Raw genomic sequence first — 16,273 nt, forward strand, 5'->3', positions numbered from 1 at the left:
TGGATCTTACAAAGGGCTATTGGCAAGTGCCGCTGGATGCAGATGCCAGGCTGAAATCGGCCTTTGTCACCCCTCTGTGGCTCTATGAGTTCCTGACCCTGCCCTTCGGCCTCAAGGGAGCGCCGGCCACCTTCCAACGCCTGGTGGATCAGCTACTGAGGGGGATGGAGAGTTTTGCCGTGGCGTATATCGATGACATCTGTGTCTTTAGCCAGACCTGGGAGGACCACATATCCCAGGTTAGACAAGTGCTGGACCGACTCCAGAAGGCTGGGCTGACCGTAAAACCGGAGAAGTTCAAGGTGGGGATGGCTGAGGTATCCTACCTAGGCCACCGGGTGGGAAGCGGCTGCCTAAAGCCGGAACCAGCCAAAGTGGAGGTGATCAGAGACTGGCCCGCTCCTCAAACCAAAAAGCAGGTCCAAGCCTTTATTGGGATGGCAGGGTACTATCGGAGGTTCGTGCCCCACTTTAGCGCCATAGCTGCCCCCATCACTGAGCTGTGCAAGAAGGGGAAGCCAGACAAAGTGGTCTGGACCGAGGAGTGCCAGGAGGCTCTCCGGGCGCTGAAGGAGGCTCTGGTCAGTGGCCCAGTTCTGGCAAACCCAGACTTTGACAAGCCCTTTATGGTGTTCACCGACGCCTCAGACACAGGACTGGGGGCGGTGTTAATGCAGGAGGATGAAAAGGGGGAGAGACACCCCATCGTGTACCTGAGCAAGAAGTTGCTACCCCGGGAGCAGAACTACGCGGCCATCGAGAAGGAATGCCTGGCCATGGTGTGGGCCCTCAAGAAACTAGAGCCATATCTCTTTGGGCGTCACTTCACCGTGCACACCGACCACTCTCCCCTGACCTGGCTGCACCAGATGAAAGGAGCCAACGCCAAGCTCCTGAGATGGAGCCTGCTCCTGCAGGATTATGACATGGACGTGGTCCATGTGAAGGGACGTGACAACCTGATAGCGGACGCATTGTCCCGGAGAGGGAGCCCTGAACTTCCCCAGGTCACTGGTCAGAGTGACCCCGCTCAGTTCAGTCTCGAAGGGGGGAGAGACCAGTTGTTGCGGATTGTGGGGGAGTTAGGGCCCTGCACCCCTCTTCCCGATTCACTGCGACTCTCAACCAGCCAGTAAAGCAGAAGGTTTATTTAAGGACAGGAACACCGTCTCAAGCAGAGCGTGTAGGTACGACCAGACCCCCTCAATTAGGTCCCTCTGGGAGGTTCAGGGAGCTTAGACCCCAGCTTGGGGTTCCCTGCGTTGCACCACCCAGCCCCAACCGAAACTAAACTCCCAGCCCCTCCCGCTGCTCCTCTCCTTTGTCCAGTCTCCCGGGCAGAAGGTGTTAATTCTCCCCACCCCCGTTCCTGGCTCAGGTTACAGCTCAGGTAGCTTCCTTCAAGGGAAGTCCCACATCCCCACTGCAACCCCCCTGCAACATTCCCAGGTCAAATCTGCCCTGCTCCCTGCTCCGTCACAGATGTCCACAGGGATATCTGTCCCCTCATGCTGGGGGCTGGGCAGGCCTGTACCCGCATCCAGTGGGACGGGAGGGGGCGGTGGGAGGGGGCGGTGGTGCTCGCTCAGCAGCTGGTCACAGCCTGGGGGTCTCATTGGGAGCAGCTGGAAGATCCACAGGGCTGAGGGCTCATCTGAGCCAACTGCCCCCGCACAGTGGGGTGCTGGGCCTGTTGCCCACGGCTAGCCGGCGATGCCACTGCCTTGCCTTGGGGAGAGTCCATCTGATTTCCCCCACCCCAGCCCCGGATTTCCCTTCTCCTGGGAAGCCGCGTCCTGCAGCTGAGCCCTTCGAGGGGGCTGGGGCTCCTCTGACTGGGGGGGGGCGGGTTTGCTGCCTCGGGGTGGGTGTCTCGGCACTTCCCCCCCCCAGCAGTGACACTGCAGACGGGGCCCTGGGCAGTGGCTGGTGGCTGGAGCAGTGGTAGGAGCCTTGAGCTTGGTGCACTGGGGGCTTGGGGTGCCGCTCGCTCGGCGCCTGGTAAGGCTGGGCGCTGACGGGGGGGACCTTGGGGCAGCATTTGGAGAGGGCTGGTCAGGCAGACGCCAGGCCCGATCGGCTCAGCTGCCGGGGCCTTTCCAGAGGCTGCAGGTGGAGGCCACTTTGATGGATGGGAGGGGGAGGGGCTGGAACTGCTGGGGGGGGGGGTGCCCCCCACTCGCTCTGCATGGCAAATGCAGGGGGTTTCACCTCTGATCCTCCCCTCCCCCAGAACGTTCTTGCTGATGCTGCACAGGGAAGCCCCTGCCTAGACTGTGGGGGTCCCCTGCGTGTCTGAGCTCTGAACGAGCTACCCGCTGTCCTGGCCAGCTCCGCTCTGCGGGCCTCGGCCTGCCTGGCCCCTGCTTTCCTCTGCGCAAGGGGCAGGGCTGCACTCTGTCCTAGGGGGCCTGGCTGGGCTCTGGCTCGGGGGGGACATGGGCTTGTGACACCCCCACATGCCCGGCTGTTAGCAGCCCCAGTGGGGGAGCCCAGGACTCACTGGGGGAGTATCTGCTGCTAGGCTCCAGCCAGGGAACAGCTCTTCCTGCGCCAGAGCTGAGGGGCTGCCCTGTCTGGGTCCCCTTTGTGCTCCCTTGGGTGCTCCTGGCAGTGTCCCCCCCAGGGCTCTGGGTACGCTGCTGCCACAGGCGATCTGGCCCGCCCTGTCCCACTGAAGCAGGTGGCTGAAACCCACCCAGGAGACGGTCTGTATGCTAAGCGCTCCTGCTGCTGGGGGCAGCCGACCCTGCAGGCTGGCAGCTGAGGGGGGAAGCACCCAAGCCTGCCACTGTGGGCGGTGGCTCCTGAGGGGCAGCATGTGCCCAGCTCTCGGCACGTCAAGTCCCTGCCCTGGGGTGGAATAGATACTGTTTGTGTGTCACCAAGCCAGCTGTTGCTAGGCCTGGCACTGGTCTGACTCTGAATGGCCCAGGGGCTGTGGTCCAGGCTTCCCCTGGAGGAAGCCCAGTGCCAGGGCACCTGCTTCCCACCCCACAAGCTCTTGGTCCTGGGGAAGCTCCAGAGAGGAGCCGGGGGGCTCACCCTGCAGAGCAGGCAGCGACACTAAGCGGGGCTGGGCCATGGAAGGGCAGAGGGAGGTGCTGTCCCAGGCTGGGTATGCTGGTGCCCCCAGGCGGGGAGAGGTGTTGCTGGAGGCAGAACGGCCTGCCCTGGCTGTGGGATGTCATGAGGGGGAGCCGTGGCTTGGCCTTGGCCTGCTGACGATTGCCGTATGCCCACTAGGGGTTCACCCCAGGGCAGGGCACACCTGGCTCTGGGGGAGGAGAGGCCTGGGTCTGCCAAGGGAGGGCAGGCAGCCCCCTGGCCCAGGATGCTGTGCAGTGCGCCCTAGCCTCTCCTGAGGTGAAGAGTCCGGCTCAGTCCCCCTGGGGACAGGCGGGAGCACCGATTCCTGGCTGGGCTGGGCAGGGCATGAGGAGTGCAGAGCTTGTGCCCCCATCCTGGCAGGGAGAAGGGCCCTGGGCCTCGCGCTGAGCTCAGCTTCCTCCTCTGAGCCCCTCGCAAGCTCCTGCCCTCTGGGAGCCTGACTCCCGCATCCCTCAGGGCCTCTGGTGACTGCCCCAGTGGCAGCCCAGGGCTGAGGTCTCTCGTTGCTCCCGGCCTGCACAGCCACGCTGGAGTGTGGGCGGCTTTGAACCAAAAGGGCCATTGGGGCAGCTGGCCTGGCGCACAATGGGGGAGCGTGGGCAGTGGTGGAATCCTGGCTCTGTGGGATTGCTGAGGGCAGGCAGGAGCACTTGGCTTCAGGGCCAGGATGATGGAGAGAAGCGTGGGGAGTTGGGGGTATCAGGCTGTGAATCTGAGAGACCCCAATGGAGCTGGCTCATGGGAGGCGTGAGCCCTCCCAGCCGATCCCTGTGCAGCCTGTCTGCAGATTGAAAGGGTATTGCTGGCAGGCAGGGTTTCCTGTCTGTGGCTGGGTGGGGTGGGTGTCTCCATGTGGTGTCTCCTGCCTGCTCCGTGTGCCAGCGCAGTGCGTGGCACTGGATGACTGACTAAGGCTGTGGGGGGAATGTGCCTCGTGCTGCTTCCTGGGGACAGCAGCTGACCTGGCTTGTCAGTGCGGAGTCCCCTCCGCCCCCCTTTACTGGAGAGCTGGAGCAGCTGCCGAGGAGGGGCTGGGAGGGAAGCCCGGAATGGAAGGGGTAATTTCCTCATTAGCTGCCCCGCCCTTGCACACCCCTCCCTGGGGAGCAGCAAGAGGCCCTGTCTCCTCCCAGCTGTTCTCCCTGCACCTCTCTCCAGAACTGACTCGCTTTCCTTGCCAGGGTTCACGGGGTCTGAAGCCGCTTCCCTGCCTCAGGGGCCAGAGGCAGAGCCTGATCCTGGCTTACGGCCCCCCGTGAGAGAGCCCTGCCTGGGGCTGTGTGGAAGAGAGCCAGCTGGATCCTGGCTGGCAGCCCCCCTGCCCCGGGGGCCGTTCCCAGCTGTGGTGAAGAGGCACCAGTTGCCGCAGGGTGTGAGAACCAGCCGCAGCGTGGCTGATACCACCTGTGCTGATGGGCAGCGCGTGAGGGGGAGGGGGACCCCACTCGGAGCCAGACGGGACTAAGGTCGTGGCTCCAGGAGAGAGCAGGTATCTCTGGCATGCTTGCGCTCTCCAGCGCATCGGGCAGTCCAGCGTGAGCCCTGTGCCACTCAGCCCCCTGCTGTCTCTGGCAGCCTCGTCTCAGAGTGGGGTCCCACTGGTGCATCCCTGGGGCTCAGACGCTCTCCCAGGAGGTGCCTTGTAGCCAGCAAAATGCCACCTCCTGCCCTGGCGTACGTGTCCTGGGCTCCAGGGCAGCCTGTGAGTGAAGGGGAGAGGGATGCCCAGGACTCTGCCACTTGGTCCCACCAGAGGCCCCGTGGCTGGTACCTGGCTATCTCCCCTCCCCTCCACCCCCCAGTTAATCTCTGCTCGGTATCCCTTCCATCCCGCCTTTTCCTCCCCCTGCTGTCTTGTCTGACCCCATCTCCACCAGCCCGAGGGGATGAGCTGGGGCTCCGGGGAGGGGAATCTCTCCTGTTCTCTGGGGATCAGGGGCAAGGTGTCTGGCAGGCCAGCGCCCCCCCCCTGCACAGCATGGCGCAGAGCACTGGTGACCCGCGCTCGCCCTCCCACCCGGCTACGGGCTCTGGATAGCTGCGGGCCCTTTGTGCAGACGTTCTGGGCCAGGTGTTTGGGATTCAGGCAAGGACTAGCAGCTCCACCTAATGCTTCAGCGTCTAGGAAGCAGAGTCTGGTGCAGCTCTGAGCCACCCTGCTGGCTGGTCCCCCCCACCCCCGGTGTGCCTGCCAGCTCCCTAACCTGATGCATCAGAGCTGCTCCCTAGGGACTCCACCACTGAGCACCCTAGTGGTGGGGGGGGGGTCTGGGGCAGGCAATGTTTACCCCCCTGTGGGTGCCTGGGCTTCCAGAGGCACCAAAGGGCACTGGCTTCTTGGGGGTGGGTCCAGCTGGCCTGGCACCTCCCGGAATGACGCTGCATGTTGGCAGGGTGAGCTCTGGCTGGGGAAACAGGGGAGCCGGTGGCTGACCTGACCCACACCATGCTCCATAGTCCCCCCAGCGTCGCACGTGGGCTGGATCCGGCTCGCTGCTGAAATCCGGGCCCAACCTGATTCTGCTCTGTCCAGGCTGGAAGTGGGAACCTGGGCTGGAGCTGCCAGGAGGGAAGTGGGGGCTGGGGAGAGCCTGGGGCCCTTGCGTCCTGGCTGGCACCTGGGGGGCTCCCCCTCTGTTGAGCGGTTGCGGTGTGTGGCCAGGAATCTGGAGTGGGGTCTCCCCTCGGGGGGTTTATGGAGCGGTGTCCCTAGCTGGCTGATGGGGAATGGGCCCAGGCTACAGATGGCTGGCAATGTTAATTCCACCCTAGCCCAGTCCCCCAAGAAACAGACAAAGGCTGGGGCTGCCGGGATGGGAGCTGCCTGCCCCGGGGGGATGTGGTTCACCTCCTGCGCTGGGGGTCTTTCCCCTTGGGCCTGGTCAGTGGGCTGCAGGGTTTGTTTGGCTCCATGTGCTCAGGGGCAGGGGAGGCGGAAGCAGGAACCCAGGCTGGGGCTGGCACCGCTGCTCCCACCCCTCAAAGGCTCCATCTCAAACAGCAGCTGGTTTGGGTCAAATAGTTTATTTTTAACAAATTCCATGAGAAATAGCGGCTGGAGCCAGTGGCTCCTTCAGCCCTGACATGCTGCAGTCAGAGAGGCGCTCCGGCTTGTGCAGGGCCCAGCTGGCTGGGCTCCTGCCCTCGCTTCCCGGGGTCTCCTGGGTCCCCACCCCTTGGGGCTGGGGGTCTCTGGGCTCCCCCCTCCCGTTAGGCCTGGGCCTGGCTTCCTGCACCTGGCCCAGCCATGAGGTCCCTGGAGATGAGTCCCTGTGCAGAGCAAGGCAGGAGTGCTGCTGTAGCAACAGCAAGGGAGCCACCCTTGGCTCCTCGGCCAGGCCCAGGGCACTGGGCCCATGTGGAGCCGGCGGTGCCCTTCGTCCTGCATGACTGGCGCTGCCCATGGCAGCACTCTGCAGACCTGTCTGAGCAGCCTTCCCCAGAGCGGCAGCAGGGTGTCCCGTGTGGTGGGCTGGCTGAGGCCGCTGTGCTGCCGGGGGGTGCGGGGGAAACAGGTCCTGTTTTGCCCAGGGTTTGGAGGGTTGCTGGAGCTGAGGTCTCTGAGCTGGGTACGCTGCCCCCAAGGACGCTGGGAGCCCAGGTTCTCCACAGCCACCCGCGCCAGCTCCAACCACTCCCGAATCTCTGCACTGTTCCCTGTCCCACCCACTATCCAAGGTGCTGCCCCTCCCACGGGCCTACCTGCTGGGCATGCCGTCAGAGCTCGTCTTGTGGCAGGACAGGGCGGTGGCTGCAAACGGGGGGGGACGATAGCTGGACATCGCTCCCAGCTAGAGCCCAACCGAAGGAAGGGACATGTGGATCAGAGCTTGCCGTGAGATCGACGTCAGGAAATGGGGCCTCCCACGCCCTGGCATGCTGCCCTCGCCGCTCCGACATCTCCCTCCAGCTGCTGCAGCACCCAGGATAGGGCCCCCCGCTGCAGGCAGAGAAGCAGAGCAAACTCTGAGGGTGGGGAAGGGAACAGAGGGGTATTGGGGGGAGGGGGCAGGGGCTGCAGTGGTCAGGGGGAGTTGCATTGGTGCATCGTGGGTGCCTGTCGACCCCATCCCATTGCCGTCTCCGCGGGCTCCCTTTGCCCCAAGCAGACCCAGCCCTTGGGCCTTCCATTTTCTTTCCCGTCCAACCACCGCCCTGTGCCCCCCGGACAGATCTGTGTCTCTGCGGAGGGGCCTGGCCTGGACGTGCCCCGGAGTGTGCTGCCAGCTTCCTTCCTCCCCAGGGCAAGCGTTGGCAAGGCGGCAAGTCCGCGGCATGATCTGAAGCTGGACAGTGTGGGCCCAAGTCTTGCCTCTGCGTTCTGCTCCCTGCCCGGGCACTGCCAGCTGCAGTGTCGGGAAAGGCCAGTTGGCCTTCTCCTGCCCAGTCCCTGCTCTCTGTCCCTGTTGGCACGTGCATGTGTGACGCTGCCTCTGAGCCATGCCGGTGCCCCCGCTGCATAGGCACCCTCTGCTTTGTGTGCTGGGGCCGGAGGGCTGTGCGCCAAGGGCACACGCTGCCTGGCGAGGAGAGGACAGTGCCCAGCAGTGTGTGTGGTGACACTCCCGTGCAGCTAGCGCAGTGGCACAAACAGCCCCATTGTGCTGAGCGGGGGCGGCCCGGCGGGAGGGGCGCTCAGGAGGGGTGGCACTGACCGCCGCTCCCTTGGGAGAAGGGGGCTGGATAAATAGCAGGCTCTAGCCGTCCCTGGGTAACCTCCCCGCTCTGCTCCTCAGCTGGAGACCACGCCGGACCTCGCTGAGCGGCGCCAGATCCGCTCGGCCATCCGGGAGCTGCGGCGCCAGGAGCTGGAGCGGGACGAGGAGGCTCTGGCATCCAAGCGCTTCCGCTCGGAGCGCGGCAGCCGCCGGCAGGAGAACAAGGAGAACTGGCTGCGGTGAGTGCAGGGGCTGGGGCATGGGGTGTGGGCCCCGCCACACCTCGTGGACAGGGCTGAGCTGCCCCCCCCGGCCCAGTGAGCCTGGTTTATGGAGCAGAGTCTTTGCCCCTCCCAGAGGGATGGCAGTGCCCCTGGCAGGCAGGCCGGTGCTCGCTGCTCCCTGGATACCTGGTCCTCCTGCCGTAGGGCCCGTGTGGGATGAGGCAGGCTGGGATGGCAGCTCCTGCTTGCTCCGTGTCCCTGGTCCCCCCCCAGAGGAGAAGCTACAGCTGGGCTTAGGGGAAGTGCCCCCATCCTGGCATCATGCCGTCTTGGCCCCTCCCTGCCCGCACCACCAGGAAGCTGAGCGTGCACTCGGATTTCTGGCACTGGGGGACAGCCCAGTTCCCCAGCCTGCGTGCCCCTGCTCAGACTGTCTCTCTGCAGGTCTCAGCGGCTGGAGGAAGAGCAGCAGAAATCCCTGGCGCTGCTCTCCGGGAAGCTCGACTCCATCACGGACGTGGAGGAGCTGACGGCTCTGGTGAGTTGCCCTCCAGGGTGTGGGCTGCTGGCTGTCCTCTGGGGGAGGGAATGACCCCGTTCTGGCTCCGTTCTGGGAGGAAAGTCTGCGCTCTGCCCTGGGTGTGGGGTGGGGAGGATCTGGTGCCAGCCAGGGTGCCTGCTGCCTTCCAGCTCGGCTCCCTTCACTCCCTCTCCTTTCCTGTGATCAGGGCAGCCAAGCACAAGATGGGGAGCTAGGACTCCTGGGTTCTGTTCCCAGCTGTGCCCCTTACTCACTGTGTGACCTGGGGCAGGCCATATCCTTGACCCTCTCCGTGCCTCAGTTTCCCCTCGGTAAAACAGGCCGGGGTGCGGGTCCATTGCTGTGCCCTTGCTACTGCTTGCACGCTCTGGTTGAGGGTCCCCTGGTCTCGTCAGCGCCTTCCCCCATCTGCCATGTCCCATCACCTTCCGCTCCCATCAGCTACCCTGTCTGAGCAGTGGCCAGGGGAGCCGTGGCCAGGCAGTGTCTGAGCAGTGCCGTCGGGCTGCTGGCAAGGCGCAGAGAGCTGGGCGGGCATGGAGCCCCCGGTGCCAGGAGCAGGGTGGGTACTTGCCGTCGTGCCAATGGAGCAGTTGAGATTGGGACCTCTCACGACCCAGGATGGCGAGCAGGGCTGTGCGTATGGCAGCGCGGGGGCAGAGCCGGCTGTCGACTGGCAGGTTCTGGAGTCTCCCTCTTGGGGGCTAGGGCTGAAGGAGCAGGGCAGTGGAGGGTGTCCCGCCAAGGGGACCTGAATCTAGGGCTGCAGTGTCCTGGTGGATGGGAGGTGGGGAGGATGCAGACGGTTTGGTCTCCCACTGGCGTGGGGGTGCAGGCGGGAGGAAGAGGCTGCTGGCTAGTTTGCCTGGAGTGTGAGCTCCTCCCCAGCAGGTGCTGCACCTCCCACCCTTGCCCCCAGTAGGCAGCGTTCAGTGAGAGCGTCTGGAGCACTGTTCCCTCGGGGCAGCGCCTGACCACCTAGCCGTGGGGAAACTGAGGCAAGGCGGGGACATGCCTTCCCCAGGTACCATGGGGAGTTTGTGGCAGAACTGTCGCTAGAACCCAGGAGTCCTGGCTCCCAACCATCCACTATAACCCCTGCTCTGTGCTCCCTGGCGCCCATGCATGGAGCAGCGGCAGAGGAAACCTGCGCTGTTTATACACCTAGACAGGATTTCTGGCGGCTGCTGAACCCACCTGGCCCGTGTGGGAGTGGGCTGCAGCCGAGCCTGGGTGGGCTGGCCCTGGCGCTGGGGGCGCTCCCGCCCCCATCGTGCCAGGAGCCTGAGGTGGCTGTGGAGCGGAGAGCCCATGTTGTGCCCCTTTCTGCCACAGCTGCGAGGAGCCGACGAGTACGAGGAGCGCAAGCTGATCCGGGCCGCCATCCGCAAGCTGCGGGCCAACGAGATTGAGGGTACGGCACCCCCGTCCCCTGGCTCCGTGCGCAGGCCTGGCCTGGCCCTGCCCCGGGCCAGCTCTTCGTTAACTGGCTCCTCCCTCCCTCCCTTCCAGCTGCGGCTTCAGCAGGGAGAGCCCACAACAGCCGGAAAGGGGAAAAGGAGCCACTGGCCTCCAAGGGGAAGGAGAGCTCGGATGGGGGCAGCTCGCCGGTGAGTGGGGTGGGGGCAGCTTGCCGGTGAGTGGGGTGGGGACAGCTCGCCAGTGAGGTGTGGGGCGGGGGGGGAGCTCTGTGGTGAGTGGGGCGGGGGGGGGGGGAGCTCACCGGTGAGGTGTGGGGCCGGGAGGGAGCTCTGTGGTGAGTGGGGTGGGGAGGAAGCTCACCGGTGAGGTGTGGGGCCGGAGGGAGCTCTGTGGTGAGTGGGGCGGGGGGGGAGCTCTGTGGTGAGTGGGGCGGGGGGGGGAGCTCACCGGTGAGGTGTGGGGCCGGGAGGGAGCTCTGTGGTGAGTGGGGTGGGGAGGAAGCTCACCGGTGAGGTGTGGGGCCGGAGGGAGCTCTGTGGTATGTGGGGCGGGGGGGGAGCTTGCTGGTGAGGTGTGGGGCCGGGGGGGCTCTGCAGGAACTGGGAGGCCTGGGGCAGAGGGTTAGTGTAGGGCTCTGCAGTGAGCCGAGGATGTGCCTACTCCCACACGTGTTATTGCTGCACTTGGGGGCAGTCTCCCGCCACTTGCCCAATGTGCTGGGCATTGTGCTGGCTCCATCTTGTCCCAGGCTTTCCCCCCATGCATCCCAAGTGCCCTCTAGGGTGCCCACTGTCGCTGGGTGCCATTCCTCCCTCTTGCATCTCAGGGCACCCTGGGACCCCACAGCCCATGGGTAATCGCCATGGTCCCACCCTGCCATCCCTGAGCCCTGGGGCAGGTGGGTTTCCCATGGCTGCTCTGGGCAGTGATGTGGGCAGGGGATCTGTGCTGGGGGACCTTGAGGCTTTCTTCCTGAAATTGGGGAGGCGGGGGAGACTAGCTGAGCCTGAAGGCTCGTCAGTTCTCGTCCCTCCCCGCCCCCTTGAGAGAAGGGCTAACTGGCTGGCTTGCGGGGTGGGAGCTGGGCTGAGCCCTTTTTCCCTCACCCTGGGGACTTCCAGCCACTTCCTCCCTGGGCTGGATTCGAACCTGCCCCCCAGAGGAGCACGGCAAGCTGCTGAGGGCTTGCTCCCGGCTCCTGAGGAGATGTGTAAGGGGGTGGCCTGTACGTCCCAGTCCCTGGGGCAGGCTGGGCAGTGAGGAGCACTGAGCCCTCCCGAGGGGACGCCCATGTCCCCCTTGGGCTCGGGGCCGGCCAGGTTCTCCGCTTCTGTGCCTCTATTCAGGTGTCACGTGGGCTGCCCACTGCCGGCCCCAGGCCCCACCAGGGGGCGACTTGGGAGCAGGGTTAACGTAAACGCCCAGTGCTGGGGGGTGGGCAGGGACAGCCGGCCAGGGGCCCGCAGCTGGTTGCTCCCTGTCGGGGGGCTGGCAGCCGGGCTGGCACTCACTCCCCTGTCCCCCAGGCACAGCTAGAGGACCTGGAGGAGCGGGAGCGCATCCGGGCTCAGATCCGGGAGCTACGCAGTGAGCAGAGGGGAGAGCCCCACAAACCAGATGCCCAGGGTGAGTCCATGCAAATCCTGCCCCTGGGGCCTGATTTCCATAGGCAAAGTCCAGCCCGGCCCACACCGGGGCAGAGCCTGGGGGCCCAGAGGGGAGGGCACAGAGCTGTCTTCCCCCACTGGTCATGCAGGGGCAGTGGGGCGGGGTGGGTGGGACCCCACCATGCCCTGCCCAATGGGGTCGTGGCCTGTAGGGGCTGCCTGCTCTCTCCCTGGCAGCCGCCCCTTTCCCAGGCTGTGGTGTGGGGTCGGGGCAGCACCTGGTTTGCTGCTCGGTCCTGAGCAGGGGTCTTTCCCTGCAGGGCCGGGACATGGCAGTTGGCGTGCGGCAGAGAGCGGTGGGAGAGGGTTTGCCCCAGTCGGGGGTCTCACTCGGGAGGGGCTGGGAGGGGCGGTTTAGCTGTGGAGGAGGGTGGTGGGACTCTGGGGCGACTTTCCCCCATAAGCTGGTCTTTCTCCTGCAGACCCGGCCTCGGGGACCCTGCTGCTCCTGGACCCGCTGCATCCGCCGTGCTGCTCCTCGTCCTTGGAGCTGGAGCCGCAGCGGAGAGCCGAGCCCCCGGAGCGCAGCTCCCAGAGCCCTGAGCCCGGCCCAGGGGCAGAGCAGCCCTGCACGCAGGAGGGGGCCGGCGAGGGGCTCGGCCAGCCAGAAGCAGGGGGCAGTGGGGAGCCCAGCCAGGGCGGACCAGAGCATCAAGAGACACCTGCTACCACGGGCGACAGCTGCCCAGTGGAGGAGACTCGCCGGAGGCTGCCCAGCGACGGGAACCAGAACAGCCAGGTAACGGGCCAGCTGCCCCTCCCGGGGGCTGAAGGGGAGTGCCCAGGAACGGGCTGTGCCTGCCCTCTCTGCTGGCCGGCGCCCACGGGCCGTATGGGACAGGTGTGAGTGGAGGGCTGAGCCGGGTACTGTGAATGCTGGCCGCTAGGTGGCTGCTCACCACAGGACCCGCTGTCCAGGCCTGAAACAGGACGTGAGCGAAATGAGTCTGGGGTTTAACACGTCCCCATTGATCAGTACACAAAACTCCCCTGCGCCTTGCAAGGTCAGCCCAGAGTGGCATGGCAGGGGGCTGCAGGTCCGGGGCTGGGGCCGGATTATCAGGGGGCTGTGGTGGGATTGAGGGGGGGTGGGCAGAGCCGGGGGAGGGGGCAGGGCTGGATTGGCAGAGGGCTGCGTGGTGGGATTGAGCGGGGTGGGTAGAGCCGGGGGAGGGGGCAGGGCTGGATTGGCAGAGGGCTGCGTGGTGGGATTGAGCGGGGTGGGTAGAGCCGGGGGAGGGGGCAGGGCTGGATTGGCAGAGGGCTGCGTGGTGGGATTGAGGGGGGTGGGTAGAGCCGGGGGAGAGGGGCAGGGCTGGATTGGCAGAGGGCTGCGTGGTGGGATTGAGGGGGGTGGGTAGAGCCGGGGGAGAGGGGCAGGGCTGGATTGGCAGAGGGCTGCGTGGTGGGATTGAGGGGGGTGGGCAGAGTCAGGGGAGGGGGGCCAGGCAGGCAGTACCCAGCACCATCTGGCACCTGTTGGATTGAGGAGTTGCTGGGGCTAACCCTCCACCTCCCCCTTCCCCCCCAGGTCAGCATCTGTGTCAAAAGCCAAGTGCCCGAGAAGCCGGCCAGCTCTGCCAACAAGACGACGCGAGCTGGTAAGACGCAGGCACAGCACCATCCCCTCCCCCACGCCATCCCCAGCTGTGCCTGGCCAGGGCCTTGTGCTCAGGGAGCCCCTGCCGGGAGTTGCACCAGTGGATTGTGCTCACTAGTGTTTATGGACTGTCTGCATAGGGACCTTCCTGCATCAAGTGAGGGCTTCCTTGTATGCTGGGGCACCGAGGCTGCGAGCTTCTCCGCAGCAGTGCCCCCTCTCCAGTGACGCTGAGAGCTTCTCCGCAGTAGCTCCCTGCTGGCCATGTTGACTTGTGCACCCCCTCTCTGGGGATGTTTTGCAAACACCCAGCAATGCTTCTGCTGGGGGTGCTTGTGTGAGCATTGCTGGGAGCTCCCCTGTGCCAATCTCCCCCTTGGGGCTGCGAGCTTCCCCACAGCAGTGCCCCTTCCAGTGTGGCCATGCTGTGAACTGCCTTGTTCGGGGATGCTGCTTCCCTCTGGGCTGGCTGCAGAGTTGGCTCGGAGCTCCCTGCGGTGGTGCCACCCTCCAGGTAGATGGTGTGGGTGGACGGAGCTGTGGGCTTTCTTGCAGCAGTGCCAGGCTCCAAGGTAGGTCAGTGGGTGGTGCTGTGGGCTCCCAGCTCAGTGCTGCCCTCTGGGGGAGGCGGCGTGGCCTTGCTGGGGCTTCTGGCCAGCCTGTGTCCTCGTTGCTCCAGTCTGGCTGCTCGAAGGCGTTGAGTCTTCTGTGACCAACCTCTGGGCTCCTGGCCAGGCACAGCTGGGTCTGTGCTCGAGCTGGGGGATGTGCACCCCCCCGCCCTCCACCGCCCCCCTGGGATAGGACAAGCTTCCCAGGCAAAATCAAGACCACTCCTGGCAGAGAGCGAAGGCAGGGGGCACAAACATGGAGGTGCCTTGGGAGACTGGTGCATGTCTGTGTGGGGGTCCTAGAGGGGGTGCCCCCTGTGACCCAGGCCTGTGACCCCTCCCTGACCCTGCTCATCAGCTGCCCCGGTCCCAGCTGATGTGGGAGCGGGGCCGGGCTGGTGCTGCGACATCGCCTGCCTGCTCGCTGGGCTGCTGAAGGGCCATGAAAGGGAATCCGTGTGTGCAGCAAACTCCAGCCTTTTACATTCTTTAGCCCAATAAGGCCGGCGGCTCGGCACCGCTCTGTGCTTTCCTGGCCCTCCACCCCGCTCTGCTGGCTGGAGGCATCTCAGCGGGGGAGCTGGGCTCCCAGCTCGGGGGACCGCCCCACACTTCGACTCGTACCATAGGCCTGCTGCGCCAGGCAGCGCCAGGGCTTCCCCCCCTTGCCGGCTGCTGCGGCTTGGGGAGCTGGAGGAAATAGCTGAGATCCTGGCCCTGGTCAGCCCCCCCGCTCCCCTGACTCAACCTGCCAGGGTCTCCGCTAGGCCGGGGAGGGGCTGAGATGAGTCGGGAGTTCCCTGCAGGACAGGCTCTCGGGTTTCTCTCCCAGGCGGAGCAGGGTTCATTGTGCATAGCCCTTCTCCAGTACCCCCCTGGGGGGGGATCATCTCTGGGACAGCCCCCCTGAGCTTCCTGCACCCTCGCTAACTGGGCAGGTGCTGCCCCCAGGCATTGAGCAAGGCCGGGTGTTGGCTGGCAGCGAGAGCAGAGGGAGTGCAGGGATGAGACCTGGAGACCTACAGCCCTGGGGTCTGCCCAGAGCCGGGACAGGCACCGCCCCATGCATCACTCTGGTCAGGGGAGGGCAGGCCCCTCTCCATGGCCAAGAGGGTCCCCCTCCCAACCACCAGGCCCCTGTGGAAGTGGGTCAAGCCCCTAGACTCCCCAACAGCCATCAGAGGGTGACACCTTGGCTGGCAGAGGTGAGCTCAGCGTCTCACTGTGTGAGCCTGACTCTGTTGCGTGATGCCAGGCAGATGCTGCGGTGCCCGCGTCCCTGCCCCAGAGCAGGGGGTCCTGGGGATGACCGTGCCAGGGCAGCGTATGGAGAAGGAGCTGCACAGTGCGCACCGCGGCGGCTGCGATCGCCCCTCTGGAAAGGGGGACGTCTCCTGCAGACCCCAGGACAGCGCCTCCCCTCGGCTCTCACCGCAGGGCTGTGCCCTGGCAGCATCGCCCGCTGGGCTGAGCCTGGAGCTCGCCTGCTGGACTAGCCTGGCCCAGTCTTTGTGGCGGGGCTGGTCGTAGCGGAGGGCATGGGGGCGCTGGTGTCTGGCAGCATAGGACTGTTATCTGTGCTCGTGGAGGGTCAGGGGTCCTGGTTTGACCAAGTGTAACCCCTGGGGCCAGGTTCCCAGGGCAGACACTCACGGCTACCCCTGCAGGTGGGCTTTCCCCGGGCAGTGCCCCGGACTGGCCCTCAGCACATGGCCCTGCCACAAGCTGGCGAGGCGGGGTGCTCGTTGGAGGCCCAGGCAGAGGGGCACAAATGGAGCCTGTGCAAAGGGGCTGGTTCTGCAGCAAACCTTGCACTCCTCGGACACCTCTGCAGGAAGTTGGCCAGGTTCCCCCAGCCTGGCAGTGCCCTTGGAGGGGGACAGGCGGGCGGAACGTGGGCCCTGCCCCTGAGTCTGCCCTGCCTGGGGACTCTGTGTGCTCCAGAGCTGGGGGGCAGGGCTGCAGTCTGCCCTCTGCTGGCCATGGGCCTGCGCCGGCCCAGATTAACTCACCCCTGGCTGAGGGCTGGGTACCCGCGGGGCAGGGCGGCCTGGGCCCCTGGGGGTTGCGCAGGGCTCTGTGGCGGGGGGCTCGGCCTCCCTGCCCATGGGGCGGGCCGCGGGTTGCTGTGCTCAGAGGTGATGCCTGGCACTGCTGTTCTAACGTCGCTCTCCTTGGCTGTGCTATCTGCATCTCTGAAAATGCTACCTTGGTCTGGTCCTTCCCAAACGCTGTGGCTGGCAGCACCCACCCATGATGTGCCAGGACCCCCTGCCCGCCAGGATCTCCACCGCTACGCCCACATGCCGTCTGCGCCGTACTCCCCGCTCCCGGCCCGCAGCACTGGTAATGCCCCCTCCCCTTGCCCCCTGGCCTGTGCTCTGCCTCATATCCTTCCCGCAGCAGGAGTCCCGGGAGGGCTTTCTGTGACACTGCCCG

The 16,273-nt window shown here is 65.7% G+C and overlaps 1 protein-coding gene across 5 annotated transcripts in view; it reads left to right on the plus strand.

Annotated features, from left to right (window-relative positions):
• Positions 1–16,273, plus strand: part of SMTN (smoothelin) — a 56,000-nt gene that overhangs the window by 16,357 nt on the left and 23,370 nt on the right. Inside the window, exons 1-9 of one of the 5 annotated variants that reach the window (XM_054006227.1) lie at positions 5,284–7,083; positions 7,848–8,008; positions 8,438–8,531; positions 9,870–9,948; positions 10,047–10,144; positions 11,483–11,582; positions 12,046–12,362; positions 13,155–13,224; positions 16,079–16,180. In XM_054006227.1, the coding sequence (XP_053862202.1) occupies positions 6,928–7,083; positions 7,848–8,008; positions 8,438–8,531; positions 9,870–9,948; positions 10,047–10,144; positions 11,483–11,582; positions 12,046–12,362; positions 13,155–13,224; positions 16,079–16,180 (1,177 nt within the window). In that variant the 5' untranslated portion in view covers positions 5,284–6,927. Of the gene's footprint in view, positions 1–5,283; positions 7,084–7,847; positions 8,009–8,437; positions 8,532–9,869; positions 9,949–10,046; positions 10,145–11,482; positions 11,583–12,045; positions 12,363–13,154; positions 13,225–16,078; positions 16,181–16,273 lie in introns of those variants that run through there. The other 4 variants (XM_054006223.1, XM_054006222.1, XM_054006225.1 and 1 more) reach the window with 4 other exon arrangements.

The sequence above is a fragment of the Malaclemys terrapin genome, chromosome 16, assembly GCF_027887155.1.
Source record: "Malaclemys terrapin pileata isolate rMalTer1 chromosome 16, rMalTer1.hap1, whole genome shotgun sequence".
Taxonomy (NCBI): Eukaryota; Metazoa; Chordata; order Testudines; family Emydidae; genus Malaclemys; species Malaclemys terrapin.